General features: G+C 40.6%; 1 protein-coding gene across 10 annotated transcripts in view; it reads right to left on the bottom strand.

Moving 5' to 3' along the window:
- Positions 1 to 226: 226 nt before the first annotated feature.
- Positions 227 to 22,657, bottom strand: part of DAAM1 (dishevelled associated activator of morphogenesis 1) — a 179,277-nt gene continuing 156,846 nt past the window's right edge. For all 10 annotated transcript variants that reach the window (XM_089907765.1, XM_089907762.1, XM_089907764.1 and 7 more), the window contains 5 exons: positions 19,316 to 19,423; positions 17,307 to 17,367; positions 6,987 to 7,118; positions 3,923 to 4,093; positions 227 to 2,929 (listed from right to left, as the gene is read on the bottom strand). In XM_089907765.1, the coding sequence (XP_089763891.1) occupies positions 2,720 to 2,929; positions 3,923 to 4,093; positions 6,987 to 7,118; positions 17,307 to 17,367; positions 19,316 to 19,423 (682 nt within the window). In that variant the 3' untranslated portion in view covers positions 227 to 2,719. The remainder of the gene's footprint in view (positions 2,930 to 3,922; positions 4,094 to 6,986; positions 7,119 to 17,306; positions 17,368 to 19,315; positions 19,424 to 22,657) is intronic.

The following is a 22,657-nucleotide window of genomic DNA, read 5'->3' as shown; positions in this document are numbered from 1 at the left end:
TTATACCAAAAACATGTTACAGAAGGAGGTAGTATATGGTAGTCTGTGGACATCCTGAACACTGCCATAGCAGAAAACTATACTTCTCTAGGCCCAGTATGTACAGGTTTAAAAAATGTATCATTTCTAATTTAGTAAACAACTTGAAATATTTCAATTTAATGGTGGAAAGTGCAAAGAAGTTTGATAATGCTGTTTTAGTAACTCATAGAAAGCATATACATAACACCTAATGAATTCATCTCTTTATTGCATGTTGCTATTTAAAAAAAATTTACAGTCTCATAACACAACATTTTTTCTTGGTACTATAACAACAGTCTCGCGCCTAAAGACTAAGTGGTTCCAACTACTAAGCTAATAAGATACAAGACATACAATTAAGTTTACAAATTATAATGCTTTTTCTTTTTGGCATTAATTTAAAAAAACAAACAAAAAACTTTTAAAATACACACCCAAGAGAGGAAAAAGTGGCTACTTACACCAGCACCAATCTAAAAAGTAGGTTTTTTTTTATCAACAATGGCACATGGAATTACCTGCACACAGCTTTCGGGGAAAGAAACGAAAAATGGAAATGGCAAAGAAGGCCTACCAGGATGGCCATATCAAAATGAGGATGATGAAAAAGGGCGAGAGGAACATGCTACACAAACTTGCTCCTTTATGTGACTCTCCCTCCACTTGTCCATTCCTTAAACTGTAAAACAAAGCCATTTTCAAAAGACAGTTCCAAACTTGAGCCAGATCAAATTTCTCCTGCTCTAAATAGAAAAGAATATATATAGAGGCACTTTAGTTAAGGAACAGACATAGCACATCCCACTCCTTCTCACCTCCAAGCTTTTTTGAGCAAAGTCTCGTCTGCACCTTTAATGTGGTGTACTTGCAGACCTTAGTACATAGGAGCTGGGGGAGCGCGACGTCTGCTGTGTATTTGTGACTGTTTTATTTGCTAGAGTCATCCATATAATGTGTAGAAAGTTGCTAAGTTTGCAGTGAGGGGGGAAAAACGTAAAACCACAGCTCTTGCCAACTCTTAGAGCGCTATTTCACAGCTTTCATGTAGCGCAGAGACCTTGCCATCTGCGCTAGGCATTATAGTTTATACAAATTATTTTTAAATAGCACGATTCCTGTACAGCGCACGCATCGGTATTCTGTTTGCCCCTTAACTGTCCCCATTAGAGCATAAGCTCCTTGGGGGCAGGGGCTCTGTCTTGCTTACCACTGTAGCCCTACTATGCCTGGCACATAGTAGGTGTTTCAATAAATATTCGTTAATTGACTGAAAAACTCAATTTAGTGAGTAAATAATGTTCTAGTGCAATAGGACAAACTACTCTCTCCACAGGAAACCCAACCACAACAGGATTGATGGAAAGAAAACAGAGAACCTTAGCTCCCCTCCCCCACTACTAATAAATAAAGCAAAGCAAAAAAAAAAAGTAACAGTCCTCTTTATATATCATATAATTTAAGGATATTAAGAGTTGGTAGGTTAATGGTAAGCATCTATATTTTATTTTCTAATGTTCATTGTTTTTATTCATTTCTCCCTGAGAGCTTTATCTTTTGGACTGAAATTTTACAGGTAGCGTTACTGACACACAACTTAAAATGACAACATATAAACAGCAAATCACATCAAACATACTTAGAGATAAATAGCTCTTGGCATCTCTGTTGGTGGTGTTGACATTTTGTGCATTCACTAAATGTCCTTTAGTCCAGACCTATATTTACAGAAGATGCAGCTTGTCCTACAAAACAGAAAATACCAAAAAAAAAAAAAAAAAAAAATGCACCCCATAAAATTTTTTTTAAAATAATTTTTATCCTTTCAGAGAATTCCTCCTTGTAAGTCTTGGGTGGGAAATTTTATTTTTAAAGTTTATAGGTCTATATTGTTAGGAAAACAAGCACATTATGGTAATTTTGTTCTTTAACAAGAGCATGGATTGCATTTAGATAGTGTTCTTTCCAAAAGCAATGTAAAGAAATCATCAAGAGTGCTTGGCAGAGAACTCGATGAAATTAGGGGGGAAAAATTGATGTCCAAGTTTTAAACATATAAAAGAACTCTGATTGACATTCTACATAATTCAGATTTTGTGCCAGATGTTCTCAATAAACATTTACAGACTGCATCCCCACATCAATGTCAGAAATTTTAAGCTGGTCCTATCAACTACTGATGCAATGCACCAGCATCATACTGTCAACTATCAAAAACCATTTTAAATCTATATTTTTCCAACACCAGTTTCACCAGTGAAAATAATTTCAAAGTATATCAAGCTTGGAAACCATAAAATATTTCTCAAGCTTTATTTTTTTTTCTTTTTACTCTAGGGAATGTCTCTGTATCTCTTTGAGGAGATAGTATTGTGCTTCTGAACAGTCATGGTGTTCAGGGGAAGAAGATGAGCCACACTCAATATGAATGCAAATACACAAATGGGTTCTGAGCACATACATAAACATAGATTTTTTTTTTTTAACCAAACATATAGGTCTCCAGACAACTCTCAGATTTCTATATACATTTCTTCATATATACACACACATACATGTACATACACACACATTCACGCATTCACTCGCAGATGAAAGGAGAAATTGCCACTGTTTGGGTTGCAAGGCAGTGTAATGAAAAGTTCTAGTCACTTCAAAGGGCCGCTAATGAGCTTTCTAAAAACGTATTCAAGGGAAATTAGAAATTAAGTTTTGTGATCGGTCTCTCCCGGCTGCTGTCCGTCATCTGGTTGGTAATGCGCTTGCGATTCCGTTTCAGTTTAGAAAGGTCTTTGTCAAACACTTCTCCTGAGCGCAAAGCGGAAACCAGGTCATCAAACTCTCCGCCTTCTTCACTGTTCTCTTTTGCTTTCCTCATTTTCCGTTCCCTTTCACGTTGTTCCTTGAGCTGCAAATGGAAAGTGACCTCTTAGAGAAGTGTCAAAATAATATTGTGTTTTGTATTGAGTGGAGATGAATTCTGTGGAACATGATGGTGCTTCAGTCCACTGAGCCACATTTGTTGATAGCTGCCAGCCCCCTTGGATGTCATGAGAGAGGATGACTGGGACATGAGGGCTCATCAGAGAAGCAAGGAACAATGAAAAAACTGACCACCACTTTGTGATTAGACTCTTGCCGTCTAGAATCTGGGTAAACCCCATGATATTCTAGTTAAAAAGAGAGCAATTAAGGCTACTCATATTTCTATGATGGAATAAGAAAGTTATCACTATTAAATAGACCCCAAATATTGGTTTCTTTGATGGTATAGAGACACTAAAGCAAATGCTCATTAGGCCACGTTCCTGACATCAAAGGCTAAGCCTGTATCTACTATGGATGCCTGGAACCTGCTATGCAAGAGTTACTATTATTAAGAGCCAAATAATACACACACATTATAGAAAATTTAGATATCCTTAAAGAATTAAGGATAATTTTTCCCCTTTCGTTTATCAAGAGATAACCATTGTTATCTAAGCTTTCTCACATCATTAAATATTCTTTAAAGACATGACTTTTAAGGACTGCGTAAACAGTCCACTATGTAGCTATTACATCATTTAGAACTAATGCCCAGTCAGTAAACGTGTAGGTTGTTCCAGGTTAGGGCTTATCATAAAGACTGCTGCTCTCTTTGTGCACATCTATGATTACTTCTTTAGAATGATTTCTAAGAAGTGGAACTCCAGATCAAAGGAAGGGGATATATATTTTTAGGCTTTGGATACAGACTGCCACATTGCCCAAGAGAAACTTTCTACCAGTTGAAACTCCCAGCAGCCTTCTAGATAGGACATTGATGCCCTCCTTCTTGCCAGCATGGCAGAGCGCTTCCTAAAAACCAAGGAGATGCAGCAACAGGACTTTCTGGGGGTGGAGCTGGCCACCCACTTACCTGAGCCTCCATTCGAGCTCGGCGCTCTTCTTCCTCCTTCTTCTTTCTCATGTTTTCATTCTCTTGTTTGGCTTCCGACACAGCCTGAAGAAACTGATCAAAAATGCCAAAGAACTCATCTGGCTGTATTTTGCCAGCCTCTTCCCCAAAGTGTTTCACTGCTTTAGTAAACTGGAAAAAAGAAGGTTTTAAGAAGTTCAGTCTTCCAAGAGAACGCCGTGATCACATAAATATCAATCTCTCTCAAGGGGCTAAAGGTCATATTGAGTCAAATATAACTCGCTGGATTTATCTTTGGCTGCTGAACATGTCTATCAATCGCTTCTAAAGGAAAAAATGTAATACTCCACGACTTGTGAAACCATTTATCCTTGTCCACCTCATTTCAGCTTAACATCTATGATTACATCCTATGACTCTTTATTAACTAAACAGTAGTAAAAACAAGAAAGCAGAATATCACAGGGCAGAGCACTCAGGATATAAAACTAAGAGCAAACTCAGCAGGGGTAAGGAAACTTGTACTTTTAACTTTTCTTTGAAGTAGTTTAGTATCATTTATTGGTGCCACGTGGTTAGTATCAAAAACAAATAGGATACAGTGTTTCTTAGCTGCTTTTACTAATCATAAATAATATTGGTATTACTGTACTTCCTGGGCCTCAATTAGAAAACACTCACTGATTATGGAATCATTAAGGCAACTCAAAATTCATAACTGAGAATACAATTTTATTCTAAATCCTTTGTTTTAGAACCTCTTTCAAGGCAAATCTTTTAAAAACAGATAAAATGCAAAATATTAAGGGCGACTTTTTAAAAATTAAATTAAAAAATATATAGGCTAACAAAATAGCACAGCCAGTCTTTTTAGTTTTAACATTTCTGTTTTTAGTTCTTCTGGTTGTTATCTTCACAACTCGAGATAGTATGCTTTCCAGTGTCTTAGCATTATTATGACCATCCAAATACTGTTCAATGCCAGTCAAGTTGTTTTTTAGAACTATATCTCCTTCTGTAAGGATCTAATGCTATTACATCTAAACTACAACGGACGGTGTTTCTAACTTCAAGGTCAAACAAATTCTTACTCCCTATGCCTAATCAACTACTTCAAAATTTCCAGATCTTTCATTTTCTTCACAGTTTGAAACTCTTAGGTTGGGGAGGACTGCATAAATACTTCATGGTCTAATTGCTTTTATTTTTCTTGCACTACTTGTCTTTAGTATATTGTTAAGTTTTCCTGACATTTTGGCAATCCTATCTCTGTAAAGGAAATATTTTCAACATTTATTCTTAAATAAGACAATTTTCAATTGTTTTATATTTCATATCTTTAAATTTATAATAATGCTTTTTTACCATTTTTCTCTTCATCGAGGCGTTCTCAACCTTTTACTTATTTGGAAATATTTTATTAGCAACTAAGCTCTTTAGGGAAAAATACGACATTCTTCATACACCACATGCAGCGCTTCAGTTGCTGCATGGTTTTATAAGCTAATTTCTAAAAGTTCTGGTATGAACGAAACAGCAACAGATAGACTACAATTGAGTTTCTAAAACACTGGAGTTCAGGCACGTCAAAGCCATCCTGAATGATCTTTTTATCTAGGAATTCTAGTGATGATGAAGTCATGTATATTTTCGTCTTAGAAATCTGAACAAAACTAGTCCCAGACTAAAGTTCCCACAATAAAATTGAAAAAAAAAAAAAAAAAGTAGAGTGTGTATAAATCAAAAATTAACTATTCAGTTGATTCTCAGAAAAATGTTTGAGCCTGTGATGAAGTAGGTACTGTATTGCCTAGATTGAGGTGGGGGCCATCACAAGGGAGGCTGCTGACATCAGTTCACTGATTTCAATCAGGGGTACCAGGGGCTGGACCTCTAACAACAGTCGTTCAAACATGTCTTGCATTTATTTAATAACATTGGAGGTGAGGTTTCAATGTTGAGATTAGCTAGTGTATCTTAACATAGTCTACTTCTGAACTTTAATGAGTATGTGTGTACACTTACATATACAATCATCCATATCTACAACTGAACAGGGGACCACAGAAAAATGAGATTCATTGCTCAAGTTTCAAAGGAAAGATTCAAGTTAAAGCAAAAGAGTGTTGTCACAACTGAGAGATGGGCAGTGTGGAGGAACTCAGTAGGGTGGATAGCAGCTTAATGACATTTGTTAACAATGAGAAGGGGACAAGAGAATGTGCACATGTATATGAATGTGTATAAATTTTAGAAGAGGAAATAACCAGAGAGAGACAGAGACAGAGAGATGGGGCAGGGGGATTTTAAGGTGTTGGGTATTTGCCAATGAAAACTCTTCCCTTACAGGAAAACAAGATTTTGTAAGAGCAAAATTCATTTTTTAAAAAAGTCTTATTAAAAATATGCCTTTTGGGGTTCCCTGGTGGCGCAGGGGTTGAGAGTCCACCTGCTGATGCAGGGGACACGGGTTCGTGCCCCAGTCTGGGAAGATCCCACATGCCGCGGAGCGGCTGGGCCCTGTGAGCCATGGCCGCTGAGCCTGCACGTCTGGAGCCTGTGCTCCGCAACGGGAGAGGCCACAACAGTGAGAGGCCCGCATACCGCAAAAAAAAAAAAAAAAAAAAAAAGTCTTTTGCAATAAGGCTCTGAATTAAAGTGCCTATCATTTAGTAAGTTCTTCTAGAGATTTAAAGAGGGAATATCCTGCCCTCCTAAGTCTCTATCTCAGTTGAGCATCTTACAAGTTTCTGAAGCACAAGGCCTCAGTCATACCTTGATGTCACATTTCATCCTGCCCTTGGTTTTCATAATCCACTCTTTTCTGTTTCCCAGAGATAGTTTTTCTCTTGATTGTTATTATAATTATCAAAATATTTAAAACTGTCAAAGTATTTACTTGTTTTACACCATTCAGATACTTCAAGGTCTTACTAACCTAAAGGCCAGTTAGATAGAAAGCATGTGTTTCAACTGATCACAGCCCTAGAAATGAAAGTATACTTATAATATCTGAAAGTACCAGCTCTGTCAAGCAACACTCAGTGCGCAAGGGGAAATTTACCAGGTCTTTAGCTTCTGCTAGAAGATCTTCAACGTCAGAGAAGCTGAAACTGGCTACCGTGATGAACTGGCTGACAACAGACACAAACTTATCTCCAGGCCGTGAGGGCTGAGACTTCTGATATTCCAGCTCCTTAAACACAGGAAATGGATAATGTCAATGTAGGCTTCAAACACAGACACCCCTTTGTCTCATCTTCCTTATGCCTCAAATTTAATAAGTCAGAATGGCAAACCCATCAAAACTAGTGTAAAACATTTTATGACAGTCCAGTTCCCCCTGCCCTTCCACCAACCCTGACAGAGCCAAGCCCATGTGCCCACACACAGTTGCAAAATGCAATTTAACCAGTCATCTGAGTACTTTATTGGTGTGATTTTGTATACTGGCTTTAGAATGTAAGGAGATTAGCATTTGGATAAAATTAACAGAAGTTAAACAAATAATGGAGAGCAAACTGGATTCAAAAGGTGTGTGACTGAAAGCAAGAGAATTTGATTGTTGATATTCTGTGCTCAGATCTCTGGTACTTTTTATTTTTTCCTTCTCTCCATCTCTGCCAAGTCTACTTATTTCCTGAACTGTGATATCTAGGTCAGTAGAATTTCAACTGCAGCGTTTGGCACCATAACGCCATTTTTCTTCTCATCCATACCATTTGGATTTTGTGAGCAGACAGGTAGGAGTATTAGTGTCTCATTAATCATCCATATTCTCCATTACCATGGTAATGAACACAGATTATTCAAATCAATTTCAATAATAATTTCAACCATTGCCAGATGCATTTTCTTATTTCATCCCACAAAACCTCTGTAAGTGAGGCATTATTATCCCAATTGTACAGACACATAAATTGAGGTTCAGAGGGATTAAATTCTTTACTCAAAGTCAAGTGGCTGATAAGTGATAGAATCAAAATTTGAACTCACGTCTGCCTGACTCCAGGGTCTCAGTGACAACTATTCTGTGTACCTACTGACCTAATCTGGATCTCTGTTTTCTTCCATACCTGCTTTGGCAGAGATTCTAACAAGCAGGACAGTAGAGGTCACAGGCTAGATGTTCTGATTCAGTTCTACCACTGATTTGGTACTTATCCATGGCAAGTAGCCTGGCCCTTAGTTTCTTCACTCATAAAAGGAGGGCAGGAAGCTTCAAGATGGCAGAAGAGTAAGACGCAGAGATCACCTACCTCCCCACAAATACATCAGAAATACATCTACACGTGGAACAGCTCCTATAGAACACCTACTGAACTCTGGCAGAAGACCTAAGACCTCCCAAAAGGCAAGAAATTCCCCACGTACCTGGGTAGGGCAAAAGAAAATAGAGAGACAAAAGAATAGGGACAGGACCTGCACCAGTGGGAGGGAGCTGTGAAGGAGGAAAGGTTTCCACACACTAGGAAGCCCCTTCACGGGTGGGGACTGCGGGTGGCAGAGGGGGGATGCTTCGGGACCACGGAGGAGAGCGCAGCAACAGGGGTGCGGAGGGCACAGTGGAGAGATTCCTGCACAGAGGATCGGTGCCGACCGGCAGTCACCAGCCCGAGAGGCTTGTCTGCTCACCTGCCGGGGTGGGCAGGGGCTGGGAGCTGAGGCTCGGGCTTTGGAGGTCAGATCCCAGGGAGAGGACTGGGGTCTGCGTGAACACAGCCTGCAGGGGGTTAGTGCACCACGGCTAGCCGGGAGGGAGTCCGGGAAAATGTCTGGAGCTGCCGAAGAGCCGAGAGACATTTTCTTGCCTCTTTGTTTCCTGGTGCGCGAGGAGAGGGGATTAAGAGCGCTGCTTAAAGGAGCTCCAGAGACAGGCACAAGCTGCGGCTACCAGCGCGCACCCCAGAGACAGGCATGAGACGCGCAGGCTGCTGCTGCAGCCACCAAGAAGCCTGTGTGCGAGCACAGGTGACTCTCCACACCTCCCCTCCCAGGAGCCTGTGCAGCCCGCCACTGCCAGGGTCCTGTGATCCAGGGACAACTTCCCTGGGAGAACGCACGGCACGCCTCAGGCTGGTGCAAAGTCATGCTGGCCTCTGCCGCCGCAGGCTCGCCCCACACTCCGTACCCCTCCCTCCCCGCCAGCCTGAGTGAGCCAGAGCCCCCGAATCAGCGGCTCCTTTAACCACGTCCTGTCTGAGCGAAGAACAGACGCCCTCAGGCGACCTACACGCAGAGGCGGGGCCAAATCCAAAGCTGAACCCCGGGAGCTGTGCGAACAAAGAAGAGAAAGGGAAATTTCTCCCAGCAGCCTCAGGAGCAGTGGATTAAATCTCCACAATCAACTTGATGTACCCTGCATCTGTGGAATACCTGAATAAGAAAACGAATCATCCCAAATTGAAGAGGTGGCCTTTGGGAGCAAAAGATATATATATATTTTCCCTTTTTCTCTTTTTGTGTGTTCTGTCCATCTGTATTTTTTTTAACGTTTTAAAATTTATTTCTTAATAATTATTTTTTATTTTAATAAATTTTATCTCCTTCCTTCCCTCCTTCCCCTTCCTTCCATCCTTCCTTCCTTCCTTCCTTCCCTTTTTCTCGCTTTTATTCTGAGCCATGTGGATGAAAGGCTCGTGGTGCTCCATCCAGGAGTCAGTGCTGTGCCTCTAAGGTGGGAGAGCCAACGTCAGGACACTGGTCCACAAGAGATCTCCCAGCTCCATGTAATACCAAACGGCGAAAATCTCCTAGAGATCTCCATCTCAACGCCAAGACCCAGCTACACTCAACGACCAGCAAGCTACAGTGCTGGACACCCTATGCCAAACAACCAGAAAGAAAGGAACACAATGCCATCCATTAGCAGAGAGGCTGCCTAAAATTATAATAAGGCCACAGACACCCCAAAACACACCACCAGATGTGGACGTGCCCACCAGAGAGACAAGATCCAGCCCCACCCACCAGAACATAGGCACTAGTCTGCTCCACCAGGAAGCCTACACAACCCACTGAATCAACCTTAGCCACTGGGGGCAGACACCAAAAACAACAGGAGCTATGAACCTGCAGCCTGTGAAAAGGAGACCCCCAAACACAGTAAGTTAAGCAAAATGAGAAGACAGAGAAACACGCAGCAGATAAAGGAGCAAGATAAAAACCCACCAGATCTAACAAATGAAGAGGAAATAGGCAGTCTACCTGAAAAAGAATTCAGAGTAATGATAGTAAAGATGATCCAAAATCTTGGAAATAGAATGGAGAAAATACAAGAAACGTTTAACAAGTACCTAGAAGAACTAAAGAGGAAACAAACAATGATAAACAACACAATAAGTGAAATTAAAAATTCTCTAGATGGAATCAATAGCAGAATAACTGAGGCAAAAGAATGGATAAGTCACCTGGAAGATAAAATAGTGGAAATAAATACTGCACAGCAGAATAAACAAAAAAGAGCAAAAAGAATTGAGAACAGTCTCAGAGACCTCTGGGACAACATTAAAGGCACCAACATTCGAATTATAGGGGTCCCAGAAGAAGAAGAGAAAAAGAAACGGACTGAGAAAATATTTGAAAAGATTATAGTTGAAAACTTCCCTAATATGGGAAAGGAAATAGTTAAGCCCAGGAAACACAGAGAATCCCATACAGGATAAATCCAAGGAGAAACACGCCAAGACACATATTAATCAAACTATCAAAAATTAAATACAAAGAAAATATATTAAAAGCAGCAAGGGAGAAACAACAAATAACACACAAGGGAATCCCCATAAGTTTAACAGCTTATCTTTCAGCAGAAACTCTGCAAGCCAGAAGGGAGTGGCAGGACATATTTAAAGTGATGAAGGAGAAAAACCTACAACCAAGATTACTCTACCCAGCAAGGATCTCATTCAGATTTGAAGGAGGAATTAAAACCTTTACAGACAAGCAAAAGCTAAGAGAATTCAGCACCACCAAACCAGATGTACAACAAAAGCTAAAGGAAATTCTCTAGGCAGGAAACACAAGAGAAGGAAAAGACGTACAATAACAAACCCAAAACAATTAAGAAACTGGGAATAGGAACATACATATCGATAACTACCTTAAATGTAAATGGATTAAATGCTCCAACCAAAAGACATAGACTGGCTGAATGGATACAAAAACAAGACATGTATATATGCTGTCTACAAGAGACCCACTTCAGACCTAGGGACACATACAGACTGAAAGTGAGGGGATGGAAAAAGATATTCCATGCAAATGGAAATCAAAAGAAAGCTGGAGTAGCATTCTCATATCAGACAAAATAGACTTTAAAATAAAGACTCTTACAAGAGACAAAGAAGGACACTACATAATAATCAAGGGATCAATCCAAGAAGAAGATAAAACAATGGTAAATATTTATGCACCCAACATAGGAGCACCTCAATACCTAAAGCAAATACTAACAGCCATAAAAGGGGAAATCGACAATAACACAATCATAATAGGGGACTTTATGGACAGATCATCCAAAATGAAAATAAATAAGGAAACACAAGCTTTAAATGATACATTAAACAAGATGGACTTAATATTTATAGGACATTCCATCCAAAAACAACAGAATACACTTTCTTCTCAAGTGCTCATGGAACATTCTCCAGGATAGATCATATCTTGGGTCACAAACCAAGCCTTGGTAAATTTAAGAAATTGAAATCATATCAAGTATCTACTCCAACCACAATGCAATGAGACTAGCAATAAATTAGAGGAAAAAAATCTGTAAAACATACAAGCAGATGGAGGCTAAACAATACACTACTTAATAACCAAGAGATCACTGAAGAAATCAAAGAGGATATCAAAAAATACCTAGAAACAAATGACAATGAAAACACGATGACCCAAAACCTACGGGATGCAGCAAAAGCAATTCTAAGAGGGACGTTTATAGCAATACCATCCTACCTTAAGAAACAAGAAACATCTCAAATAAACAACCTAAACTTACACCTAAAGCAATTAAGCAATTAGAGAAGGAAGAACAAAAGAACACAGAAGTTAGCAGGATGAAAGAAATCATAAAAATCAGATCAGAAATAAATGAAATAGAAATGAAAGAAACGATAGCAAAGATCAATAAAACTAAAAGCTGGTTCTTTGAGAAGATAAACAAAATTGATAAACCATTAGCCAGACTCATCAAGAAAAAAAGGGAGAAGACTCAAATCAATGGAATTAGAAATGAAAAAGGAGAAGTAACAACTGACATTGCAGAAATACAAAGGATCATGAGAGATTACTACAAGCAACTCTATGCCAATAAAATGGAAAACCTGGAAGAAATGGACAAGTTCTTAGAAAAGCACAACCTTCCGAGACTGAACCAGGAAGAAATAGAAAATATGAACAGACCCAATCACAAGCACTGAAATTACAACTGTGATTAAATATCTTCCAACAAACAAAAGCCCAGGACCAGATGGCTTCACAGGTGAATGCTATCAAACATTTAGAGAGGAGCTAACACCTATCCTCCTCAAACTCTTCAAAATATAGCAGAGGGGGGAAAACTCCCAAACTCATTCTACGAGGCCACCATCACCGGGATACCAAAACCAGACAAAAATGCCACAACAAAGAAAACTACAGGCCAATATCACTGATGAACATAGATGCAAAAATCCTCAACAAAATACTAGCAAACAGAATCCAGCAGCACAGTAAAAAGATCGTACACCACGATCAAGTGGGCTTTATCCCAGGAATGCAAGGATTCTTCAATATACGCAAAACAATCAATGTGATACACCATATTAACAAATTGAAGAATAAAAACCATATGATCATCTCCATCGATTCAGAGAAAGCTTTCGACAAAATTCAACACCCATTTATGATAAAAACCCTGCAGAAAGTAGGCATAGAGGGAACTTTCCTCGACATAATAAAGGCCATATATGACAAACCCACAGCCAACGTCGTCCTCAGTGGTGAAAAACTGAAAGCATTTCCACTAAGATCAGGAACCAGACAAGGTTGCCCACTCTCACCACTCTTATTCAGCATAGTTTTGGAAGTTTTAGCCACAGCAACCAGAGAAGAAAAGGAAATAAAAGGAATCCAAATCGGAAAAGAAGAAGTAAAGCTGTCACTGTTTGCAGATAACATGATACTATACATAGAGAATCCTAAAGATGCTACCAGAAAACTACTAGAGCTCATCAATGAATTTGGTAGAGTAGCAGGATACAAAATTAATGCACAGAAATCTCTAGCATTCCTATACACTAATGATGAAAAATCTGAAAGTGAAATTAAGAAAACACTCCCATTTACCATTGCAACAAAAAGAATAAAATGCCTAGGAATAAACCTACCCAAGGAGACAAAAGACCTGTTTGCAGCAAATTATAAGACACTGATGAAAGAAATTAAAGATGATACAAATAGATGGAGAGATATACCATGTTCTTGGATTGGAAGAATCAACATTGTGAAAATGACTCTACTATCCAAAGCAATCTACAGATTCAATGCAATCCCTATCAAACTACCACTGGCATTTTTCACAGAACTAGAACAAAAAATCGCACAATTTGTATGGAAACACAAAAGACCCCGAATAGCCAAAGCAATCTTGAGAATGAAAAATGGAGCTGGAGGAATCAGGCACCCTGACTTCAGACTATACTACAAAGCTACAGTAATGAAGACAGTATGGTACTGGCACAAAAACAGAAATATAGATCAATGGAACAGGATAGAAAGCCCAAAGATAAACCCACACACATATGGTCACCTTATCTTTGATAAAGGAGGCAGGAATGTACAGTGGAGAAAGGACAGCCTCTTCAATAAGTGGTGCTGGGAAATCTGGACAGGTACATGTAAAAGTATGAAATTAGATCACTCCCTAACACCATAAAGACCTAAATGTAAGGCCAGAAACTATCAAACTCTCAGAGGAAAACATAGGCAGAACACTCTATGACATAAATCGCAGCAAGATCCTTTTTGATCCACCTCCTAGAGAAATGGAAATAAAAACAAATATAAACAAATGGGACCTCATGAAACTTAAAAGCTTTTGCACAGCAAAGGAAACCATCAGCAAGATGAAAAGACAACCCTCAGAATAGGAGAAAATATTTGCAAATGAAGCAACTGACAAAGGATCAATCTCCAAAATTTACAAGCAGCTCATGCAGCTCAATATCAAAAAAAAAGCCCAATCCAAAAATGGGCAGAAGACCTAAATAGACATTTCTCCAAAGAAGATATACAGATTGCCAGCAAACACATGAAAGAATGCTCATCATTAATCATTAGAGAAATGCAAATCAAAACTACAATGAGATATCATCTCATACCGGGCAGAATGGCCATCTTCAAAAAATCTAAAAACAGTAAATTCTGGAGAGGGTGTGGAGAAAAGGCAACACTCTTGCACTGTTGGTGGGAATGTAAATTGATACAGCCACTATGGAGGTTCCTTAAAAAACTAAAAATAGAATGACCATAAGAGCCAGCAATCCCACTACTGGGCGTATACCGTGAGAAAACCATAATTCAAAAAGAGTCATGTACTGAAATGTTCACTGAAGCTCTGTTTACAATAGCCAGGATATGGAAGCAACCTAAGTGTCCATGAACAGATGAATGGATAAAGAAGATGTGGCACATATATACAATGGAATAATCCTCAGCTATAAAAAGCAACGAAATCGAGTTATTTGTAGTGAGGTAGATGGACCTAGAGTCTGTCATACAGAGTGAAGTAAGTCAGAAAGAGAAAAAGAAATACCGTATGCTAACGCATATATATGGAATCTAAGGAAAAAAAAAAGTCATGAAGAGCCTAGGGGCAAGACGGGAATAAAGACACAGACTTACTAGAGAATGGACTTAAGGATATGGGGAGGCGGAAGGGTAAGCTGTGACAAAGTGAGAGAGTGGCATGGACATATATACACTACCAAACGTAAAATCGATAGCTAGTGGGAAGCTGCCGCATAGCACAGGGTGATCAGCTCGGTGCTTTGTGACCACCTAGAGGGGTGGGATAGGGAGGGTGGGAGGGAGGGAAATGCAAGAGGGAAGAGATATGGGAACATTTGTATATGTATAACTGATTCACTTTTTTATAAAGCAGAAACTAACACACCATTGTAAAGCAATTATAGTCCAATAAAGATGTTTAAAAATAAATAAAGGAGGGTAATATACACATCATCATGGGAATCAAATGCAAGAAAAGAAGCAGAAACCCTTATAAATCATGAAACTTGCTCTGATTAAAAGAAATTGCCACAATCCTAGTTCTTTGACCTGGAAAGGGAGTGTATGTATGTGTGTGAGGTGCAGAGATGTGAAAGCAATTTTAAAGTGTTTCATGAATGTATAATTCCATAAGAATTCTGTCTTTGATACCTTCAAGCAATGCAATCAATTTGTGAAAAGAACAACTGGGACACATGCATGTTTCGACGGATTAAAGTCTGCCTCCCAATATTTCCTTCCTCTTAACATTTAAGCTGCCAGAGGAAGGGGGAGGCCTCTGTAGCCCCTTTTCTGTGAAGAGTGTGTTACATTGTACATGACCCAGGGGCTAGAGAGATTTCAGCAAAACATTTAATAAACCCCCCAAACACATAACTTCCTTGGGGCCCCTCTCTCATGCCTTGCTCTGAACTAGCTCATATGCAGGGGTCAGAGCCTCCATTGTCAGGCTTTAGGACTGTCAGTCACTGCCATGCTAGTCTCAGGAAAGCTTTCCACTGGGAGGAAATGGCCGCAGAGTGAAGACTGTAACACAAGCCTTGTCCCAAACTGCCCTTATCCAGTTTGGCCTCTGAAAGCCGAGGACTGTCCTCCACGCGCACTCACAGTCTCTCAGCCCACGGGGGCTGGAAAAAAGAGTATCTACTGCTCTTTTTAAACAGCGCCCCACCCCTACCCCCTCCCCCAAAATAAGGAAAAAAAGAAAACCTTACATGCTCCTTAATTTATTAAAAATAGAAAAGGTTAGACACTGTGACTCTAATTTTTATTAGAGCTGTTTCTTTAATGAAGTCAACTACTTTCTATGGCACAGTTTTATGATTATAAGGAGGAGGAGGTGGGACCTCCCTGGCGGCGCAGTGGTTAAGAATCCACCTGCCAATGCAGGGGACACGGGTTCGAGCCCTGGTCCGGGAAGATCCCACATGTCGTGGAGCAGCTAAGCCCACGAGCCACAACTACTGAAGCCCGTGTGCCGCAACCACTGAAGCCCGGGTGCCGCAACTACTGAAGCCCACGCACTTAGAGCCCGTGCTCCGCAACGAGAAGCCACCGCGCTGAGAAGCCTGCACGCCTCAACTAGAGAAAGCCGGCAAGCGGCAACGAAGACCCAATGCAGACAAAATAAAAAATAGATAATTTTTTAAAAAGGAGGAGGGTCCTCCTGGCGTTACTAATAAATGATCTGTGGGGCACCTTCCTGAGCTGCCTGCAGACCAGCCTCCTTCACCAAGTGCCAGGCCAGAGCTCTGCTCTCCCGAGCGAGGCTTCTCACCCTGACCCGCCCCCGCCCTGTCAGCAGCCCTCGTGCAGTACCCACGGGGCACTGCGCCCTCAGTCTGGGTTAGTTCCACCGGCTCCACTGCCTCCGGCACCCTGACCTGCTTTCCTTCCATGGAGCCCGGGCCCAGGTCATCTCGTATAGCTGAGACAGCCTCCCTCCTCTGTACCTAAGTTCACCCTACCCTCCTTCTAAGCCACAGCTCAAAGTTCATCTCGTCCAGAGGAGAAGCTTCCTCTCACACACGCCAGCCATTCCCGAAGCCTCGGGCTAACCTAAATCCCCGATCCTCCTCAAGGCACCTTTGTCATCACTTAGGAGGTGAACTGGACTGACTGCTCCTGGCCACTGTAACACCTGGAGGGTAAGGATTCTGAGTCATCGTGATCCCCTCGCCTTGAGAATGGACTGTACCCCCAAAGAGCTCAAAAAATACTCCCCAAGGGACCGGCTCAAAGACAACAGAGAAGTTCCATTGCTCTGAGAGTAAACATCATTTATAAACAGAAACACTGAGAAGACCTTGAAGACCCTCTAGCCAATCCACTTTCATGAGTCCTGCCTCACAGGTAGGAAAGTGGTGGAACTCTGGGTCCAATTTCCCAGTTCCTGTTCCCGTGATGCCCCCATGACATCCTGCCGCCTGCCACTGCATCACCAGGCTAAACACAGCCTGCCTTTGCTTCTTCGTTGTTGCATTTTTTTTTCTTTTTTTTAAACAATAAATGTTTATCCTGCATGCCAAGGCAACCAGCAACTCCTCTGCTGGATACCATCACCAGCACCAGAGAGAGTGAAGGGACTGGGAATTAGAACGAGAAACATACTTACCGTCTCTACTGCTTTCAGGCCACTTCTCAAGGTGCTTATTTCTTTGTCCAGCTCAGTCATGCTGTTGTAAATGGCAACATTTTAGTAACCAACATGGGACTTACACTTATTGTATTAAATATATGATGAGTTTAAATATTTCATGCTTGGAAGTCCACACTACTTCATTTTAAATGTTTAAAATTCCCTTCAGTGTTCAGATCTCACAGAAAGACAGCAACATTTTAAACTTATGAAATTTAGGTATGGAATTATGGGGTTTTTTTTGTTTTCCACAGCCAGCAGGTATAATATTTATAGGTTAGAAAGGGCAGAATAGAAATATGTCATGTTTCAATCTCACAAAAATCTCACTTAAGCAAATTACTGTATGTGGAAATAAATTTCTTGCCATGTGTGGCTCCCTTGGGACAAGGAAAAGAAACAGTTGATCCACAATCATGTGTGTTGTGCTCTTCATTATTATTATATTGCTTTTCATGAATGCTCTGGTAGTATGAATATTACAAGGTGATGGCCTAAATTTCAATCAACAATGATTTTTCTTAAAGTTTTACTAATTAGTTTTCATTTTCATTGACCTTTTTTTTTTTAAACAGAGAAAGTTTCCTGGGCTTCTCCCATAATGCTTTTTATTTGACAGCTTTTAAACATGAGAGATTACAACTTAATTCTCACAGAGAATTCACATGTAAACAAATTCATTGACACTTCATTTACTTCAACATTTTAATTTCAGGTCTTACATGGTACACTTCTACCAAACTCTACAGAGGGAAAAAATTAGCCTGCTCATCAGGCTTTTTAAAATCACTGCAAAAAGATGCAGTTTAAATATGTTTTTAAAAAAAGGGGAGTGGGGTATTTCCCTGGTGGCGCAGTGGCTAAGAATCCGCCTGCCAATGCAGGGGACACGGGTTCGAGCCCTGGTCGGGGAAGATCCCACATGCCGCGGAGCAACTAAGCCCGTGCGCCACAACTACTGAGCCTGTGCTCTAGAGCCCGCAAGCCACAACTACTGAGCCCACGCGCCTGGAGCCCGTGCTCCGCCACCGCAATGAGAAGCCCATGCACCACAACGAAGGGTATTCCCCCATCGCCACAACTAGAGAAAGCTCGTGTGGGACAACCAAGACCCAATGCAGCGAAAAAAAAAAAAATTTTAAAAAGGCGGGGTGGGGGCAAAAGGAAGCAGGAAGAACAGCAAGGAAAAGTGCCTACCCCTCATGAGGTCTCTGAAAAGTGGTGTGAAGTTTGTGGGGAAAGTTTAGTGATTTTCCACTTTATTTTTAGTTCCTTCATTTGCATAAAGACTGCTTTCCATTAAAAGGTTGCTTGGTTTCTGGGAGTGTGTACACATGGGAAAATTACTAGCAACACCCTGACCTGCAGGACTTCCATTTGCTTAAACATGTATCCTCATATCCTCATTTAACTAAGTGTACTCCCACCTGTATTTTAAGAGAACCACCCTTTCCAACTACTAGTGAAACCACACTGCTTCCCTAGACTCTTCATAACTCAGAAAATTAGGTTTTGTAGAAGTTAGAAACTGCATCCAGGAATATTCTGAAACAGCTAGAACAAGTATACAGTGACCCTTGAACAACACAGGTGTGAACTGTGCGGGTCCACTTATACGCAGATTTTTTTTCAATAATTATGTACTACATGATCTGTGGTTGACTGAATCCTCAGATGTGGGACCATGGGTATTGAGGAACCCCGCACAGGAAGGGTCAGCTATGAAGTTATATGTTGGATTTTCAGCTGTGCAGTGGGGATTCGGGGGGTGTCGGCACCCTTAACCCCACCGTTCAAGAGTCAACCGTATATTCAAACTCATGTAAAACATCTGAGTGACATGGATACTATTCAAACTTTATTTCATACACTGTTCAGGGGAAAGCGAACAGAAGGACCCTCTTCATGCAACGCTAACTATCTCAACGGCTAAACCACAGTCCAACGGATTTAAAAAACTGAAACAATTCACTCTAAGTACTTACTTTACTTTTGCTGCTTGAGGAATGTCCCGCAGCTCCTCATTTAGATTGAGAACCTTGGGGTATTTATTTTCCACAATAGTTATGAGATAGTGCAAAAGTGTAATGTTCCTACAATTACAGAAGGAGAGAGTATTAAACATGGTTAATATGTGCATATGATTTGTATATTCAAGTGATTACTTCCACAAGAATGCTACATCCCTGCATTACTTTCAAAATGTGTAGGTTCCTGAAAGGCAGGCATTCTTAAGAGAAAGGGAGAAGAGGAGAGCCTTCATGGGATTTACAAAAATAGATGTCAAAAGAAGCACACATCTTCTGAAAGGGAAGGGCAGGGGATAAGAATTACGTTTTTGGCCCATAATGGGGATCCTTCAAAATCTGTGTAATGCGACGGGTGATGGAAATGAGTCTGAACCATTGCCAAAAGGGACATCCCTTCACAGTGCATCCACCCAAAGACGAGGCCTGCCCTGCAAGTTCCTAACAAGCAGGGTGGCGTGGGGAGTGAGGGATGTTTAATCCACTAGAGGGGACAGCTAATTTTCAAGTCTGAAAGTACAGAGCAGCAACTCACTGATGAAAATCACTGACAATTCTCATTTAAGGGTTTCTTTCAACTGGGTGATAACATTTTTCCTTTCTGAAAGTTAGAATGCCCCCTATTTCAGGGCAGGACCTGGAAATGGGCCAGGACTGTGCCATCATGGATATGATACCCTCGCAGCCTAATTTTAGCGACACTTCAGCTCCTAACTGCACAACCAGCTCCCTCTTTGGTGGTGACAGGGCTGAACCCTGACTGACCTGGGTTGAAAAGGCGGGCATCTGATAACGCTATCTATGAGGCCACGCTGTGGTAGTCTGGTCCCCTGGTCCCCGACTCTGATGCACATTACAATCACCTGGACCCCAGATGCCTGGGCCAACCTGAGATTCAGTCATTGGAATGAGGTGGGACCAGATGTGGGTATTTTTTAAAACTCCCCACTGAGACTAACAGCCAAGATCAAGAACCACTTATGCTATTGAAAGTTGGCATAATCAGGAGGACAAAAATGCATTTCTTTAAAAACATTTCCATAATTTTTAGGCAGTTTGCTAATTCACAAGGCTAAGTACCCACCCCTCCCGACAAAAGTAAAGCAGAGCTGCCAAACAATTTTTTCCCCATAGCAATGCAAACCATTTCTGGTTATCCTTGCAGCTTCCTAGAGGTCAATGCAATCCTATTCCTCTGAGTCAACTGGCCCACACGGAAAAAAATTTCCCCTTATTTTTCTTGCGCGAATAATTAGAAAACCATCGCTCAGCAAAGTAAAACAGTGGCTAATAGTTCTGGCCACTCATTTTGCAGGTGTTCAGTTGTATTGTTCCACTTCAATTTTGCCTTTCACAGAATCTATGTGTCTGCCATGTGCTGGCTGCATGAGAGGCAAAATCCCAGCAACCATCACGAGAAAGAGTAATGCCATTTTCCTTCATTATTTCAGAGAAATGCTTTGTTAGGGAAATTTATTTAATTAACTATATATGCCTTTTTTAGTGTAGAAACACTTAAAACCAGATCACATTTGGATAGCAAACCACATTTGTTTGCTATCCAAATAACACCTCATATGAGTGAATATAAATTCCTGAATAATAAAAACAACAACTAAACAGCCTCACATTTGACTACTCTCTGGTCATTACCAGAAACAAGGCTTTAATGCAGAGTGAAGAGGGAAAAGAAGAAGATCAGAAATGTTTTTAATTTATTATTTTGAAAAGGCTTATTGTGTATTGGATAAATTTTATGTCATTAACTAGCAGATAATCATGTAGTAAGTACCAGCTTATCAGTAAGTTGGAAGGTGGGGGGCAAATGTGTGTGTGTGAGTGTGTGTGTATGAGTGAGGGGAGAGGGAGGGAGAGAGAATAGGACTGACTGGTGGTGAGGATTTCCTTCCTCCCCAACCTGCAAGCCCAGTTGAAGAGAATACCGTTCCTTAAAAGATGGCTGCTCTTTATATGCAAGTAAGATGCTGCAGTTACTTACTGCAACCTCCAAATAAAATCGGTCTGTTGGTAGAGGACAGCTGTGGGCAGACCACTAGAACAACTGTCAAATACCTGTAAGGCCAAACACCTTGCTGGTTGTGACCTCAGACAAGCTAAATGAGCCACCTGACCCTGCCTCGGTTTCTTTATCTGACAACAGGCGATACAACACTTGGCCTGGGGACTTCACGGGTTGTTGTGGCAATCAAATGTGAACGGGCTCTGCAAGGATCAAGTGCTTACATTAAAAATAAGGTGGTGTTCAGAGAAAACCATAATTCAAAAAGACACATGCACCCCAATGTTCACTGCAGCACTATTTACAACAGCCAGGTCATGGAAGCAACCTAAATGCCCATCGACAGATGAATGGATAAAGAAGAGGTGGTGCATATATACAATGGAATATTACTCGGCCATAAAAAGGAACGAAATTGGGTCATTTGTAGAGACGCAGATAGACCTAGGGACTGTCATACAGGGTGAAGTAAGAAAGAGAAAAACAAATATCATATATTAACACATATATGTGACATCTAAAAAATGGTACAGGTGAACTGGTTTGCAGGGCAGAAAGTGAGACACAGATGTAGAGAACAAATGTATGGACACTAAGGGGGGAAAGTGGGGGTGTGGGGGTGGTGGTGTGATGAATTGGGCGATTGGGATTGACATATATACACTGATGTGTATAAAATAGATAACTAATAGGAACCTGCTGTATAAAAAATAATAAAATTCAAAGAAAAATAAGGTGGTGTTGATAGAACATATCAGCTGTGCTTTGTTAATCTATTTCTACACGATGCAAAAATAAGGTTTTAACCCCAACTGAACACACTGCTTGTTTCTTATACGATGGATTCAGGGTTGCCATAATGCTATGCTTCACTGGCCCTATAGAAAATACAGAATAAAAAGTCTCACTGGTTGGGAATAATTAGGGTGAACAGCCTATACTTCTAAAAATAATTCGGGTTACAGAGAAGTTTACCTTAGAAACAAATTCTTTCCAAGTCAGTGGGAAACACAGCTCTCAGGGAAGCTAGAGTTAATATGCCTAACGCCCTTACCTGGAAATGACACTAGCACATTTTCACCTTCTGGTGTCTCTAACAGGAATCTGTTCACCTAAAACACACTTTCTAGGAAGCATTTTAATGAGTCTTGGGATGAGCAGCTGAATACCAACAGCCAAAATGCATTTATACATTGTCATTTTTTAAGGTAGCTGGTAGCTTCCAGGTACCAAGGAAACCATAACCCAAAAAGCCAACAAACTTCACATTCTGTCATCAG

This window comes from Delphinapterus leucas, chromosome 2 (genome assembly GCF_059928025.1).
Source record: "Delphinapterus leucas isolate spDelLeu-1000000601 "Yukka" chromosome 2, BTC_Dleu_Yukka2, whole genome shotgun sequence".
NCBI classification, from domain to species: Eukaryota; Metazoa; Chordata; class Mammalia; order Artiodactyla; family Monodontidae; genus Delphinapterus; species Delphinapterus leucas.
This window is presented reverse-complemented; position numbering and strand designations above follow the sequence as displayed.